The sequence below is a fragment of the Falco biarmicus genome, chromosome 5 (genome assembly GCF_023638135.1).
Source record: "Falco biarmicus isolate bFalBia1 chromosome 5, bFalBia1.pri, whole genome shotgun sequence".
Lineage (NCBI taxonomy): Eukaryota > Metazoa > Chordata > Aves > Falconiformes > Falconidae > Falco > Falco biarmicus.
The window spans coordinates 79,964,920-79,982,638 of NC_079292.1; the positions used below are offsets into that span (position 1 = coordinate 79,964,920).

The following is a 17,719-nucleotide window of genomic DNA, read 5'->3' on the forward strand; positions in this document are numbered from 1 at the left end:
CTGAAATAAACAATTTGTACTTGTGGCAAATATCAGCTGTACAAAGTTTACCTGGCTAGGCACTGATCATCACCCAGTCAGAAAATGGCTCAAGATACTCAAGGTTGCCAGGACATAACAGAATCAATTTTATTCACTTCTAACTGAACTAAAGACCAGTTATGCAAAAGCTAGCATGTGACTGCAGAATCTCCGGACTTCTTCAGTCTGCCTCTCCAGGAAGAAGTATGCCTGTAATAATGAGCATGATGGAGAACACCATGGGTATGGAAACAGATTTCAAAAAAAAGAATGAAAAGGCAGGAAAAGACAATGCAGGGTGCATGCCAGCATAACTTTTTGTTCTTTTCAGTTTATCAGCACTTACTGGCAGACTGGAACAAGCCACAAACGTATAAAACACCTCAAACGGCTCAAATGCTTTCAAAAGGTGCATCAAGGCTGCAACCAGAGCTCTGACCTCAGCACACATATGCAGACCTGAAGCTGTTTTCCTCTAGACACCTCACACTGCACATACAAGGATGAAGTGGCCTAGATGAACACGCAGGAGACCTGGAGCAGAGCTTACTGCCCTCCTTGTTGGCTACTCTGTACTGGTGATCTCTACTGCACCCAACAAGCATGTCTGTAGACACAAGTACATCTCAAATACAGTGCTGGGTTTGACAGCACAGACCACCAGGTATGCTGGGGTGTGCGCTCACAGCCTTCAAACCAGAGCTCCCACACAAACACTTGCAGGCAGAGTAAGCATACAGCTGTCCCACAGTTAAAGTCAAGTCCCTCTGTCTACTTTCCATGCTCATCTCCCACATAATCCTAAGTGATCTTAGCAACCCATAATCTACTTTAAAAAAAAAAAAAAACACAAACAAAAAAACCCCCAAAAACCCTCCCAAAACATTCACATTGGGGACCAAGCTCAAGATTCTTTCTAGCACTGCCTCAAGTCATGGAGTATGCAGGATAGTTAGCAGTTTTTCTGAAATCAAGTGCCTTACTTAAGATGTCTAAATATGGACATAAAAGCTTTACTCCAGACTCTTATTTTTGAGAGCTTTAGCCTACTTTTATTAAGCACTTTGGAAGCTGGGATTACAAGCTCACGGATGGTGCATTACATTATTCCTGGAACTAATACTTTCTTCAAAAAGTCACTATTAAAAAAATCAAAATAATTTAAATTATGTGCTAGCTGAAGTCAAGGGAAGGGGGAGAAAAGGGGAAACCCAGCAAACAAGCAAGCAGATACATGCAGTGGCATAGCAGGACACTAGACGTTGAACCTCAAAGCTAACTTTTACGATGAACTGCACCTTCTCAATGATATGCAGGCTTCAGTCATTTGTCAGTTATTTACCTTGAAAACCAGCAGTAATTGCTGAGGCTAGTACAGCTACACAGACACACGCTCAGGACTTCATACATAAGTGCTAGAGCTAAGACATGCATAACACATTTTCTGTCTCTGAGAAATCAAGATTATTAATACATCCTCAATAGAATTACCAGACATTTGACTAAAATATTTATTTCCTAAATGTCTTTCTCCGGTTATAAAATCACTATTGTCAGAGAGCCCCTGATACTAAAGTCCAAACAAGATTTTTTCATCTAGACAAGCTCAACCTTAAAACTACAAAGGCAAAAGCAATGCATGTGAAATTAATAATGGATTTTTTCTTTCCTTTAAAAGAAATGAAAGAGTTCGGGTGTTAATTTAATACCTTGATCTGGCTGCTCCCAACAAAGCAGACTACCCACGGGGCAGCCCTAAATCACAAAAGATTTCTGATTACTGCCTCCAGGCCTACAAGGGAAATAGGATGTGAATGTCCATGGGCAAAACAAACTGTTTTCCTGGAAGAGAACAGAATGACCAAAGCAAGGCTGAAATGAAAGTCTGAAGCAGTGCTTTTTCTTCATGAGGAAACTCACATCTCTTTGCTCAGCTGAAGTCACCGTTGGTTTTCTCAGTACAAACCACACATCTGTATTGGTAATAGGAAATGCAGGAAATGCGTAAAATTCACTGCACGCAAAGATAGAAGCTGAGCACATGGACAGAGAGATCTTTGAGCACAAGCAGGAATGTAACTCCTATGACAAACTCCTAAGACAAACCTAAATTTTCTTATAAAAACAACTATCAGACAGGTCATTTAAACATAGCACTGTCAAACTCAGAACAGCAGTGCCTATAATACTGAAAAAGATAAACCCCAGTATGTCCTGCAGAACAGGACAGTAAATTACCAAGACACAACAACAGTAGGTAAAAGCTCTCCTGCGAAGCACCTGGGTGCTCAGAGAGGACTCTCCGCTTTGGATGTTACTGACCAAGGAATAGCTGGCCATGAAAACTGTTTATTCTGCCTCTTTTTTTCTTTGAAGGGCAGGGTCTTAGAAACTTTCATCCAGGCAAAGGGGATAAGAGCTTGCTACAAGCCCGCATCTCAGTTATTTAACTGTTTTTTTTTTTAAGAGGAATAGCGATCAAGACATGAACAACCACAGCCAGTATTATCCGTTATTAGAAAAATAGCTAATTTTGTTCCAAGTTATCACCCTTTCCTGAAACACTATGGAAAGTGTTTCTAAATAGATGGAGGGGGGTGGATTATATTCATAGCTCTCACAAGAAATGGCAAAACTCTTCTAAGGTGTGATAAAAAAAAGGCCCTACAAAAAACGGAGAAACTAACACTGGGAGAAAGGGGAGGGTGGAAAAGATCTCCTATAAACCAAGATTATTCAAAAATGCTAGGTTGTCATGGAAACTGCTCAGGGAGGGTCAGCCAGCCTCACCTTTGGCTGCAAGGATCATCTGTCAATGCCAAAGCAAAGCAAACACCACAAACACACACTCAAAATTCACCCATCAAAATCTTTCCAGTCCAGGCCGGTGCTCTCAACAGTGCAGCATGAAATGAAGTTCTCTCCTCAAACAGGCTCCTTTCAGAATGAAACAATTCTGTTTAGGAACCAGTCTGATTTTAGTCTACTGCTAGATGACAAAAATATCTTAAAGAAAAGACACTCTTAGCCTCATTGTTCACCTTTCTTCACCTGCAAGTCACCCCTCCCTCCTTCCTTACCCCAGAGTCATGTACATGTTCTAATTGCAAACAGAGAATTCATCATTCTGTTTCAGCATAATAGGTATACACTGAAACAATTCAAGGTAAAAATGTTCAGTTCTCAGGGTTCACCTCTACTTTCAGAGCAGATATAGTAAACAGGCAAGTACAAAGGGAAAGAAACAGCCCAAGAAACCAGAACCACCCCCTGCCACTCCATACACCTGAAAAAGAAAAAATAAATTTATTTCCCCAGGGTCATGGAGCAGCCTAGGAAAGGAATTCAACACACAAACACGTACAGATTTACTTCTCAAAATCTGGTCTGTGGCTAGTCTGGCTCTGCTCAACTGCCATGCTCTTCTCCCTTCCCCAGATCAATAATTCCAGTGAATCTCTGCCTTGAAGAGCTCCGGAAAGTTGTAGGTCACTAACAAAAGCCCTAAGCCTACAACCCACACCTCTCTTCAGTGAGAGGTGAAAAAACAGTAAAAAAATATTATTTTGGAGTAAGCTCAGCTCTAAATGCTGAAACTACAGCTCCCTCACACTCCTCCCAGAAATTAGCTAGCTTTGCACAGAATCAAAGTTAAGTGAAATCAATGGACCTGATGCACAGCTTGAGTAGGTTGTTTCACTTGGGTTATGCGATAACTCACTTCTATGTCCAAGAAGCATTGGTATGCGACACTCACTGAGCTAAATAGACTCAATTTTCTCTTCCCCCTGCATTTTTCTTCTTGAAAAGCGAGAGGCAGTGTTTTGGAAAGACACAATACCAGAATGGTGGTTAAAAATGCAACATTATATCAACAAGCATAAGATAAATGAATGTTCTTATATAAAGTTTTTTGCATACAGATTGACAACATGCTGTAGTAAATTAGTTAACAAAATTCCTGATAGAATGGGAGCTATATTTTGTGAGCCAAATATACTCTACAGCTGACTGAGAATATACAATTTGGTTTCTTGTGTTTGGAGAGCATGAAAAAAAGAGCAATAGTTGTAAGTTCTGTGCTGTAAGGAATGGCTGAAAAAGTGAACTGATGATTTTGAGTATCTTTGCATGAGAAGTTAAAGTCCTTTTAATAAGATTTTGTTTTCTGGCTTATTTTTAGTACCATTCCTCTATTTGCCTGTTGTAATTTACTTTGATAGGCTAGAAAGGTGCCATTCAGCACTGCCGCACAAGACAGTTAACCTGTGTGGCAGTTTGCCTCCATGAGGACATGGGGCTGAACCCAAGCAGTGAAGCGGGCACTTCTGTGATACAATGACCTGTTCCTTGGAACACAGCACAGGGGGAGCAAAAAGGTACAGCCCCTCTTGCCTGAAGTCCCTGGCCCTTTTTCTATCAGCGGTAAGTCAAAAGGAAGCAATTTCTCTCTCTTGATCTCTCCAGGGCTTGTTCCAACTGTTGTCCTTAGTCCTTCAGCCTCTGCTGCCTTACCTTCTGCCTCTGCTTGGCAAGTGACCAAAGCTTCAACACTTCCAGTCCCCCAGCCTGTGCAGCAGCTCTGCTTTTGGAAACATGCCTGTATTGGGTAACAACTGCTTTAGCTATCTGCTGCCACAGAGGAGTTTATCTGTGCATATCAAGTAATTTTTAAAAAGCACATGAATTTGTGTCAGATTCTGACTAAATATGACCAACTCATAGCTGTATTATTAAAGCTTGTTCCTTGTACTGGCAGAAATGGAAAGAAAAACATCTTGTGCATGTATTGGTAAATTCCTACAAACAATCCTCCAAGGCCGAATTGGGAGCAGCTTTTGAATTTTTCACATAAAAGCAGCAATTTATTTTAACAAGGTTCACACAGACACAAATATAATCAACAGAGAGCATGAAATAGCATGAAATTAAAGGAAACACATAACGGTATCAGACAAGCCCAGAAGAATTTTTAAAATATAAAATGATAATTTAACAGAAATTATTTCTGTATACTTTTTATTTAGTCTATTTACAGTAAGTTCTACTGTATCTTTCTGTTTCTTCTTCCTCCATGTACCTTTATCATAGATGATCTGCATAAAAGATGGTTATTGATGAGCAAGCTAATTATCTCCCAGTGTTATTTGACCCTGTTAATGTACTACAACCACCACAGCATGTCTCAAGACCTATACTTACAAGATGTAACAACTTAAAATCATATACATTAGTCAACAATGAGACACTAAAAGCACTTCTGGGTGAGCACTGGCAGCCCTAAGACTTGACCACGTCTTGAGTTTTAAGGGAAACACTTTCAACACCTCTAAGAACATGCCGTTCTTTTCAGTTCCTCTATACAGATGTAGGTACCTAACTTTATGCATGTGAACTGAAAGAGATTCCAGGTGTATGCATGTGTAATAAACAGACATCAGATCCTGAAAAAAAGAACTGTGTTTATTGGACAATCCTATTAACCAAATACTAATTCATGAACAATAACATCAGAAATATTTTAGAGACAACAGATGAGGTATGTATCATTTTCTCTAAGAAAAGGGAACAACAGAGCCCCTCCAAAGAGTCTGCAGGGAATTAGTGACAGAGACAGAATTGCAAACTAAATTTTGTAACTGGATTTTAAAAATTTTAAACTAAATTTTAACCTGCTTTTCAGCCATGACATTCTTTTTGAAAAGTAAAGGGCATTCTCCAACCACATATCTGTACTGCAAAAGCATGCATAATTTCACAATCTGCCATCCCTAATGCGCATTATATAGCGAAGCTAGAAGAACCCTTTTCCCTTCAAAAAATACTTTGTTGTGTATTTGTTCGTGTTTTTAAAAGGATTTTTAAAAACCAAATCCTACCATCTTTGCAGGTCTTTCCATTCTCAAGAAGTTTCACACCAGTGGGACACGCACACTGATAAGAGGGCTTGGTAGGAGACATCAAACACAAGTGGGAGCAGCCACCATTATTAATTCCACATGGGTTTGTAGCTGTTAAACATAAATCACACAGATTAATGCTTCTGACAACGAATGACCTCATCTCATGTGTTAAGACACATACGGCATTTGAGTGGTAGAATCAGTGGCAGCAACACAGATTAAAGAAGGAAATTATAAACACAGAACAAGGAAAAATTAATTCCAAGTGTTGAGTAGTGGGGTATTTATGATACCAAAATGCCCAAATGTTGAACGTTTCCTTTCTTGAGGAAGGAGCACATAGCTCTAAACAAGAGCCTTGTTTCAGCTCTGCTCTCCTCATTTTCACAAACTATTCAGCACATTGGTGCTGAATGTATAGTAGGTTGTATATATAAAAACAAGATGCAAACACAGTAAATTAACACAATGGTTAGGAGTGCTTATTACACAGAGCTAGTCTTGCTTAATATCATCTGCCAAATTAACACTACTTTCCATTCAGGAACTACTACTTGGAAAAAATAAAAATACTGCGTTGCCTAAAGTAATGGCACATGAAACAGAAGATGGAATACAACAACAGGATAAATGTGGTAGGCAGAAAAAAAGCAAGAGGTTTTTTGCATTTAAAAAAACAATGTAGAGAATATTTGGTTTCTCTTTGGGTCTTTTCCCAATCTCTGCATTGGAAAAATTGCATCATGACGTGGGTGAAGCCACCCACTACCATACAGAAAGACTAATTAAGATTTTTGCAAATCAGTTCCAACTTGCAGTTAAAAAAAGAAGGCAAGACAGCTTACCATTTGGCTGCCTCTTTTGGCTGAAAGCATGGATATCCATGGGAGAGAAGATGTTGGAATGTATTTCACGCAGGTCCTCCCCAGAGTACTTGCTGCAGGCCAAGATCGAATGCGTGTTCCAGTCAGTCCAGTACAACGTGTCCCCAAAGAGCGTCAAAGCAAAAGGATGTGGAAGGGAGCCTTTAACCACTGCTTGCCTAATAGAATACAGGGGAAAAAATGAATGCTCGAACACAATTCACGCTACGGTTTTGTTTGAACGTAGCTTTTGTGAAAAGAATTTTAACAACGTTAAGTACTGTTATTCAGAACTTCCTATTTATTTATGGGGAACAAATACAGTGCACCCACTTTGGGGAATGATACGGGGTAACAATACAGGAGTCCTACTTCCAGGCTGCCTACTGATGCTAAGATGGTCACAAGAGATGCCAACTGAAATCCTTACTTAAGCCTGTGGCTATTTCTTAGCACTCCTGTAACAATCAATACCTGTGAAACTCTGTCATCATGAGCAAGTGGGGAAAATGCCAGCTGATTTTATGGAAGTCTGGCTGCTACCTGCTGATATATGATGTCCACCATTTTCAGCCTCAGCAGATTCCAAACTGAGACACCATTTGGTCAGTTAACAGTCCATCCATCTCTTCCAGTTTTGCTCTTTTGAACCATCAGAAAAATATTCTAATGGCAAATAGTTTCACTACAAAGAAACCCTTAAAGTTACTTTTCATGATTCATTATTATGATAACTATTAAGCTATTGTTTTTATTGTAAGCAGTGCAATTAAACACAGTTCTACTGATCTGCCATGGTAATGGTATCATTTCTGAGCAAACTGGGTCACTGCCTGTCTCCAGGTCCATAAACAAAATTAAAGACTATACCCATATATTTTATGTATATATACAAACACATTCTCATTAGCCATCACAAAAATGCAGCACAAACATGACTGAAGACAGTTTTTCCAGGTTCTTGTGATGTAGAAACTAATTATCCGTACCCAGGTTCCTCAGAACTGGAATAAAGTAGCTCAGTTCTTTTGGTTATTTTATTCAGAATCACAGAAAAAACTTAGGATGGAGAAGATCCTAGAGGTCATCTGGACAAACACCCCACTCAAAGCAGGGCCACACAAGTACCACTGACACAAACGCTTCTTCCCACCTCCTTTCTTCTTAACTGCACGGGTACACATGTGTTCTCAGATACACAAGCTCCCACTGAACATTAGAGATTGCCATCCCTCTCCTGCACTGAAAGCGTAAGGCACTGACACACACGTTTACTACTCCCTTATTCCCCTAGGTTACACTATGAACACTAGCCTCCCAATTTTCTTCTTGCAGAGAGGAAAGTCATAGTCATTATCTGTATATTTACTGAGAAAACACCCCCACACTGTATGCATCACTTCTGCAAAGAAGTCAGTAACTGAAGTAGTTTAGTAGAGGACAAAACCACTCTTATTTTCCAAGTATTTTCTGTTAAAATATAACAGAAGAGTATATTAAAGCAAGAAACTTGAAGGTATCTTCTTCCAATGATTCTGAGTACAAAGAGATTGAAGTCATTACCGCTCTTTCACCTTAGCTTCTGGAAAAAGATGCACTACCTTTAAAGTTTCTATTTTTTTCTGCTCCCAAGAAAAACATACATTCCTTTACTTGTCACTCTAGTGTTCCAATTCTACACCAAACAAAATTTTCCATTTCTTGATATTTTGCACTCGAAAGTAGGACATATTATCTTTTCTTCCTTATTTCTGTCTGGAGTCAGGTATGTATTTTGCTTCTAATTAAATGCTCCAACTAAGCATCTTACAAAAGACTATATTTTAGTATCATTTACAGCTGAAATCTACCAGCCAAACAGTAAAGCCAGAACACCACAACAAACTCCCCTACCAAGAATAAAGGTATTCTAATTCTGTAAACATTTTTACCAGTCCCACCCCCAAACCCTAAATACCTTCAAGATTTGAATAATTTTTGTTTATAGCAGGCTTGGAGACTGAGTCTTAAGGACAAATTTGTGACATCTGTCATATGGGACAGAAACAATAAAAGTCCAAAGCTCTGGCTATAACCAATTCTGCACCAAATACAGCACTCCCATGCACATGAGAAGCCATGTGTTTATAAAGCGTTCTATCTTGCTATTTACTTGAAAAAAAAAACCCAAAAAGCACAGGAATTTTACATGTGGTTAGCACCCACCATTCCTAGGGGGAGTAAATCTCGGGAGTACAACAGACACTGTTAGACGTGCCTAACTTTCAGACAACCATCTACTCGTATGACAAAGCATCAGGTGGACTGTGGCCCTTACTTAAACCTTCGTTCGACTGCAGGGTCAGCCACAGCCTTGAAGCAATTACTCTTAAACCTGTATCATTTTTCTCAGCAGATACAAGGTACTGTCACATGAAAATGGCTTTGGGCCCAAATACAACGGCCTGTATTCCTTGCATCTCATCAAGATGAGCATTACAAGTAACACCGTACTCCACATCCCTTGTTTCCAGCAAGCCACTACAAGGTGATAGCTCACCTCCAATCAGCAAACCCAGCAGGGCTTTTTTCCCCTCTGAACACCCTCCACGGGCTGCACCTGCAGCCTTGCTGAACAGCAGCCACACAGCGTGTGTCAGCACTGAAGCAGTTGCCGAGTTGTGCTAAATGAGCCGCCACAGGCTAATGAGGAGCAGAGGGAAAAGGCTGGAGAGCCAAGGTGCTAAAAAACAGGAAAAGGAAGGGGAGAGGGAGCAAGAAATGACCTTCTGATGGCTGCCACGAAGCAGTTATGCTTCAGCATGACCTGCATTAGAAACTGCAGAGCTCTGGTTTTAGTGGCTGGGACACGCCGGTGAAAGAAGGGGAGCAGAACATCACTCGTAGCACTCAACTTCTGTGCACGGTTTACAGGAGCGGTTGCTTCCCACCTGCAGAGTGTTTCTCAAGCACCCACGTGGGCTTGGGGAGCAGCCAGGTTTCTGGCCTCACTAATAAAGCTGCCAACCCCAGTACCAGGTACAGCACTGCAGGTGTAATTGGACTGACATGACCTGACAGCTCTTTGGTGGCAACCACCTTCAGCCTCTATGTTACCAGCCCAGGCTTGATTGGAACAAGTGATATGACAGCAAAAAGCACTACATCCTATTATCCTGCACTAAGCTCTTCAGTTCCTTCAAACTGCTGTATTCATATCATTAGTCTCGTTAAAAAGAGACACCAGAGGATGATGAGAAAGTGAGAAATGAGGATAAGGAGTAATGTTATTCGTTCAGGAGACATCTCTAGGGCTTCAGCAACATGCAAATTGGCTACATATTAGATGGCACTAAGCACATACTAACTTTAGTAATATTCCCTGCACCAGGCATATAATCACACAAATTTGCCTTAAAAATCTTGATGGCTATTGACATTTAAAATGTCACTGTCTCTACTGTTTAGTTGGCTGGGAAGGAAATGCAGAAGGGGACAGCAAACAAGGAAAGTGAGGGGAGAGAGAGAGAGAGAAAGCAAGCAGAAATTAAATTCTGTGCTGTAGTACCGTGATCTCCTAAATTCAACTATTTATGTATCAACATGGTAATCAGAGATGCAATTACAATAAAAACTTGCTATAGTGAAGAGTTTGCTGCTGCCTGAAGAAAACATAGATCCAATTTAAATAGATTCAGCTTTGTTCTATTTGTATTCTAACAGGCCTGTGAAATACTTTGTTTAGATAAAGGAAACAAATAATAAACAAGTTAAAGCAGGCATTACAAAAGGGGCTACTGAACTCTGAAATGGAATACACACATGCAAACTCATAGACAACCTATCCAGTTTTATACTAACAATGACAAATAAGCTGCTGCTTCAGGATAATGTGCATTTCAGACAAAGACTAAACTCACTTGAAATAAAAATTAACAGTAAAATGACCAAAAAATATTAATTTTGAGTTCATATCCTTTATCAAAACCAGGATTTCTGCAGTCTGTCTTTATTTCTTTTTCAAGTAATACTAGCATTCAATTCCATAGCTAGATTATAGCTATGAAATTTAAGAATACTTCACACCAAAATAAAGCCACCAAAAATCAAGATAACATAAATTTTAAATATCAGAATTATTTTTTCCCTAGAATTTTAACAGATAACAATTTATATCCAAGCATAATGGCATTTATCCCTAAAAATAAAAAACCAAACACTTCCCATTAACCAAATCCCTTCTATTCTGGCTGAGTTACAGTTTTTTTCATTTCAAAACCTGATCAGAACACCTGCAGAAAACCTGGGATACTTCAGACATCCTGGCCTGTACATCTCTAAACCATTAACATTCCAGCTTCACAGTAGCAAAACTCCTTTCAGGTGACCTGTGAGGCTGCCTTCACTCAATCTCCAGGGCAGGGTGCAAAAATTTTCACATTTGTGTTTCAATCTACTTCTCCAGCATCTCTCTGGAGGATCCCATAGCTATTACCATCTCGTAGGATATCAGAAAGGGGGTGGGGGTGGTGTCGGTGGTGTGGGGTGTGTGTGTGTGTGTAAATAATCTGGTGTTGTACCAGTCCTTGCAATCCCATTTCAAATATGACTGTGAAGACTGGGAAAAAATGAAGGTAATTCATCTTAATACTTCATACTTACTACTGTGGCAAAATTTACCATATTGGCATCTAATGACAACTCAATATGAAGAGCTAGAAATTCATACCAGCTAGAGGTAAAAGCTTTCTGATTTGTGTGTATGTGTGTGCATGTATATGCATTTACTGATTTTTAATTTATTTTCCTTCTTATGCTATACCAGATCTCTGAGCATTCAGGAAATTGCAAGAATTACACAGCTTTGACTTGTTGACAACTGGAAATGTTAGCAAGTGGCCGAAGCACGCACAGCACGAATCCTGCACACCATCACATGAAGCAGGATGAAAGACCAGCAGACAACCATAGGATGCCACAAGGAGGGCAGGGAGCTCCGGTTCACTCAGAAGCTTACAAGGTTTTCTCTCCTGCCGAACTAACAAAAATATTTGCAGAGCAAACTTGGAAAATTAAGCTGGACTTTTAGCATGAATGCTTGTTCAAATATTGCTATCAGAACACAAGCCTGGTTCTAATTACCCAAAAAGTACACAGGAAATATGACTTCTGGGATACAATACTGTCTCTTAAAGCCAAAATATTTTCTATTTTGCCACTTCTTTAAGCCATGACTGCCATGTGTTTCCCAAACATATGTGTAACAAATAAAAGGTCTAGCAGTGCCATTTCAAATCCCACCTTCAATGAAAGTCTGAAGAAGTCAATCAGAAGTAAAACCATGCCTGAGAAATGGAGTAATTTTGCAGGTCATTTTTCAGGCAAACACCATCATGACAAGCAGTGTAGATGAAAAATCTCTGGCAAGAGGGGAGGAGACTGGGAAACCAGCAGGAAGAGATGAGGGAGTTTAGGAGGTGGTGCACCAGTAGGCCCACTGACTGCACAGTGGTCTACGTGCTTCCTAACTGACACTGCCCTTCCTTTGCTTTCAGGTGGGCCAGTGATCCTCAACTAATTCTGCATTTGCCATCTCAGGTCTTTGATGCAGTGTTGATGAGCTGCCCTGTTGATCCAGCTGGGCTAGTCACCCTGTACTACATGTTTTTATTTAACGTCTAGAAATGTGCAGTGACCTGTGGCATAGTGACTCTAGCCATATAGAGTGTATGTATATGTTCAACACAAATGTGTTGAAGCTCCACCTTTCCAGCATTTTATTTCAGAAGCACCTTGGGGAAGAACGAAGACATTCACCCTAGCTCTGTGTCCGAATAATCTAATTAATTCTGCTTATGCAGGATTCTCTAGCAGTTTTAATTAGGCACTATTTGTCTCCTCCACTGGCCTGTAATACGTTGCTGTGCTCTTGAAACAGGCTTTTCACCATAGACTGGTTCCTCTTTACTGCTTGAGGGCATTAAGCATTTTCATCTCACAGAAAATATCCACAAAGATACACACAGAATGCCGTATTTTATATCTTGCATGTAATGTCATATATTCTACACATTATATGCAAATAATGAAAAAGTCTTCTAAATGCAGGGACACAGTATTTTCAGTGTTTCATCAAATCTGCAGCTAAACATCTGGCAGACAGACATGAGCTGATGCTTGAAAACAGAAACTAGAAGAATGCATGCTCGAGTGCAAACTTAAGACATTCACCTCCCCGCAAGAGCTTCCCAGCTTTCTGACAGTTGCTGAAAGTATGTTTTCTTACAGTGGCCTCAAAACCCATCTCATTAGCACAAACACTTCCTGGGGGACCTTGTAAGTGCATTTCCCTTCAGCCAGTAACGTGTTAACTTATTAATTAGAACTGCTGCTGCAGGGTAAAGGAAGAGAAAATTAATTCAAGAGCTGCCTTAGCAAGCCAACCTATCTCGGGTACTCTACTCACAGGAGAGCTGCCTGCAATTCAGTTTTGTTTAATTAGTCCCACAAAAAGCAACTGTTCTCTCTGATAAGAGCGGTGCGAAAGCTGCAAAAAAACCAAACCATCTTTTCTATGGACCAATTTAATTTTTTAATTATTACATTCTGACATGAAAAACTGTTCGCTCCTTTTTCTCACTGGCAAACCAAGGGCATGAGTCACCAACTTCTGCACTCTTCCTCTTTATTCTAATAAGCCCATCACTGGAGTAGCTAGGGCTAATAAGTCTCAGGGCTAGCTGGTAACGAATGATACATCATCCTGGTAAAATTTGCTGTAGAGGTTCTCTCATGAATTTGCAACTCTGCCACGTATTTACTGAGTGTTACTGCCAGCACTGTCATGCTGCTTACTCTAGAGGCTCACCAATTCCAAAGGGAGCTTATCTAGGTTCTGTCCGAAAAGGTGATCAAAAAAATAATTAAAAAAAAAATACCAAGGCTTCCTTTGTTTCTCCCCCTGCATATTCCTCCCACCTGCCTACTGTACTTTTCCACTATCCAGACCCCTGTAAGCAAAAAGCGAAGCGTCCATGCATATCAATGTCCTTCTCTGACATAGAAATCTTTAAATTTTAATACTTGTGTAGTGCCAGGTATAGAGATGTGGTAGTCAGACTACAGGAATAAAAAGACAAGAAGTTATGGATTTCTTAGATTTAGAAATATGCCAATGTAGAAATATGTTTTCCTTTCACTCCTTCTATATTTTAGACCGCTGAGGTCCTGAACCTCGATACTTTTAATATTGCCAGTGACACTAATGAGTATCTTACCTTATTTACATTGTATTCTCTTTTACCATCTAAACCACAAAAGCAGTTTTCTTTGAACTGTTTGAAATTTTTTTGACATAAAGATGTTAGTTCCTGCTAAGTATTTCTCACTTCCCCAAAAGCATTTAAAACTCATGTCACCCTGCTTTATACAAAGCTTTTCCAGCCATTTATCTGCTACACTTTCCCACCTCATGTTATGCAACACCACAAATCTTGAGAGATCAAATCTTTACTCATCTGCTTCCTTTGCTAAAACTAGACCATCGCATCTTTATGAATCTATACATCTTTCAATAACTCAATTGCCTTTTTCATTTCTTCAATAGCTCCAGCTTCCAGAAGTATGAATATTTTCCCAAACATGTTGACATTAGGTAAAGCATCAGAAAAACTAGTAACACTTTGCAACGATAAAATAACATGTTTTAATCAAAAGAAATTTAGATAGCAACAAAAAAACCCCAAACTTACTTTCTAAATATAAAATAGCCGTTAGAAGAACGGTCTAAATATCAAGAACAAATCACTAAAACTATCACTTTCTAAATAATAATAATAAAAAAAATCTGTTTTAAGATAGATTATGCACTTGATAATGATCTTGTCCTCTCCCATTCTTAACTCGTAAGGAAAATTACTCTAAGAAGTAGCCCTCTTAAAAGGGTACTTTAAAATGTCGTGGTGGAAAGAAGTTGGCCTAATCACACAACATCATCCTTCCACATGGAAGCAAGGCTATCTGATCATTCTGGGTGTGTCTGTTCAGTATACATCTCCTCCAACTCCGTACCCAATGCATCTTGTATCTCTTGGCCAACCATTCAGGAAAGCAGGGATCACAAAATGACTACTTTTCACAAGTTTTCCTTAATAAATGGATGGCTGTGAAGATGCAAGTGACCTTAAATCCATTGTATTTGACCCACCTGGCAAGAGGAGCAACTGAAATATGCTGCCCATGAACGCCACGTCAAGCTGCCAGTACAGGAGTACACAGGGGACAGAAACAGGAGCAAGGGATAATGCTGAATGAAGGAACATGAGAAACCATGGGTGCGTTTCAGGGATGGTAAGGAGGGAGAAAATAAATCGGGGGGGTGGGGGTGGGGTGTGTGCAGGCTTCACACAGGGCATAGATAACATACAGAGAGAAGCCAGAGGGACTGCTGCTGGGGGGGAGGGATAAATAGAAATCTTTCTAACCCCTAATGTTATTAGTTCTACCTTTCACAGAAAAATCGGGGAGGGGGGGGGGGGGGGGCTAGGGATGACTAGGGGAAAAGACTGAAGGCTTTGTGGGTTTTGGGTTTGGGTTGTTTGGTTTTTTCCACTTAGAAGGAAGATCTCACGGGTTTTTGTTCTGTCTGATTAGAGATTGTCTTCTCTTTTTTAGCAGTAGAAAATCAGCTATTAAAAAAGATTAATAAAATAATTAAGAGCCAAAATACAGAATTACAGCTGTAAAAAATTCCATACTGAGAAAGGTAAATTTGCTGAAAAACTGAAAAACATTATTTAACAAAAAGATTCACTTTAGACAGCCCCAGAAGATCTTTTTTTCTTAAGACAGGCAGAGGCTAAGAGGTCACAGCAGAGAAAAAAAAAATACATAAAACCGCACTGCAGAACAGCTTAACTTCTGCAATTCTTTCCTTTTTTTTTTTTCTCCCTCCTAATGATGTAATTGCAAAGAATAAAAAACAAACCAAAAATGCCTGGATACAGATGTTGACTATTTTCTGAATCTACAGAACTTTCTCACATGCCTGGGGAAAAACAGGTGCTGTCAGCAGCGGTGCACGCTTCTGGGCGCTTAAGGGAACTCATATGTGCTTTCCTCTCTAAAGATGATTTCCCTTTCTCCGCCTCAAATGGGAACTTATTAGCATACTGCCATGAAACATTTCTGATACATTTCAGTATCAGTTTAAAAAAAATAAAACCAACAACTTTAAAGTATTAGACTAATTATTTTGTATTTAATGAATATGTAAGAAAAAGTTAGTAGGTTTAAAAATCTACATTACTTCTTTATACAGGTCTTTATTAGAGGTTTCACCAATTCCAGAGAATTTACTCTAGAATGAGGTAACTGCTGGGATCCACCAGGTGACTTCACTTCTGTGTCATGAGACAGCAGTTAGACACAGCTCTCTGCAGACAGACAGGGCTGGCCAGCCCTTCACACCAAGACACATCAGCACCTTCACAATCACTTCCAGTTTAGCCAAAGGCAGACCAGGGAATAAACACCATTAAAATAAAAACAAAACACCAAACCCAAATATATTTACACTGCTGCACAACAGACCACCAGTGCGAGAAAAATTGCAAAGGGATCTGTAGCAGAAGAAGACTGAAAGCACAGTAGTGCCAGCAGGAAACGCTGAAGTAGCTCTGGAGCCAGAAAGACTGGAGACACTAGGTAAGACAGGGAGGCTTGTGCTCTGTGGGAAAAACATCAGCATTGAGTTGGATGGTGGTGGTGCCAATTTATGAATAGTGGACACTTTCAAGCAATTAAAATTTAAAAAAACATCTCCACATCCTATGTAATTTTCCAGGGGTGCTATTGAAACCAGTACCATTTAATGCAGCACCTGATATGTGCTCTCCTCCTAGAAGGGTACCAGACAGACTGCAGTAGCATATTGTTACACTAAAGCGGTCCCTTCCCTCTTGTATATATAGAAAAACACAAAAAGGGGTGACAAGAATAAAATGAGCCAACAAATTATCCTGTTGGACAACACCACTGAAGTGTGTTTTGGGTGTGATGCTATCAGTAGTTGTTTTGGAGTAGTACTTCCCTCCCACTGACATTACTGTTAGGAGGGTGGGGCTGTTTCAGTTTTGCTTGTTTCTGTTACTCCTAGCACAACTGGGAGCATTTCATAAAAGAATTCCACATCTGGACTGCAATTTTTCAGGTGTCAAGCTGTCACATGGAGCCTTACATGTGATTGCTTTCAGTCAAGATCACCCTTTTTAAAGTTCTGTTACACATCTGGCTTCGTGATCTCTATTCTTATCACTGGAGATACAAAACATTACAAATAATTTTTAAGAGAGAAAGAGATTTTTGGATATTCCAGTTAACTGGCACCAATTCAAAAAACCCCAAAAAATTAACAAGAGACTCAAGTTACTATTGTACATGACAATTCCCATCCCTTTCTCTCTGTTACTTGAAAACTTATGTGATGATCTTCCATTTTTTAAAGCAAGTATCACTAAAAATATTTCTCTCTTTTTTGGTACTATGAAGTTTGTGTTCTTGCAAAATAAATAGCAAACGGAAGACCACTTCAAAACAGCTATCTGTATCTCCATGTACTGAATTAACAAAGCTAGTTACAGTATTTATATCCAAAGACACAATTTTAAACTGCATCCAATTCCTGTTACTTTCTATGAACAAACACTGTTACAAAAATACTGCATGAACTTTAGGTCTTGAAACAGGCAGAATCTAAGAAGAAAATGACATAACCTTTCAAACCACTGTTGCAAGAACTATGGAGTTCAAATACCATAGAAAGACAGTGGGTATGTTTCACATGTGCTGTCTATGTTCCTACTCACTCACAAGTCCACACAAAACACAAGTATTGTCAGTATGACTGATTTCTTTATGCCAAATTAAGATTCGTGGTGAAAGAAGGGCTAAGTC

At 39.6% G+C, this 17,719-nt stretch overlaps 1 protein-coding gene across 3 annotated transcripts in view; it reads right to left on the reverse strand.

Annotated features, from left to right (window-relative positions):
* LRP6 (LDL receptor related protein 6) overlaps positions 1–17,719 on the reverse strand; it is a 128,357-nt gene that overhangs the window by 56,989 nt on the left and 53,649 nt on the right. For all 3 annotated transcript variants that reach the window (XM_056339622.1, XM_056339623.1, XM_056339621.1), the window contains exons 4-5: positions 6,770–6,966; positions 5,901–6,032 (exon numbers count right to left, since the gene is read on the reverse strand). In XM_056339622.1, the coding sequence (XP_056195597.1) occupies positions 5,901–6,032; positions 6,770–6,966 (329 nt within the window). The remainder of the gene's footprint in view (positions 1–5,900; positions 6,033–6,769; positions 6,967–17,719) is intronic.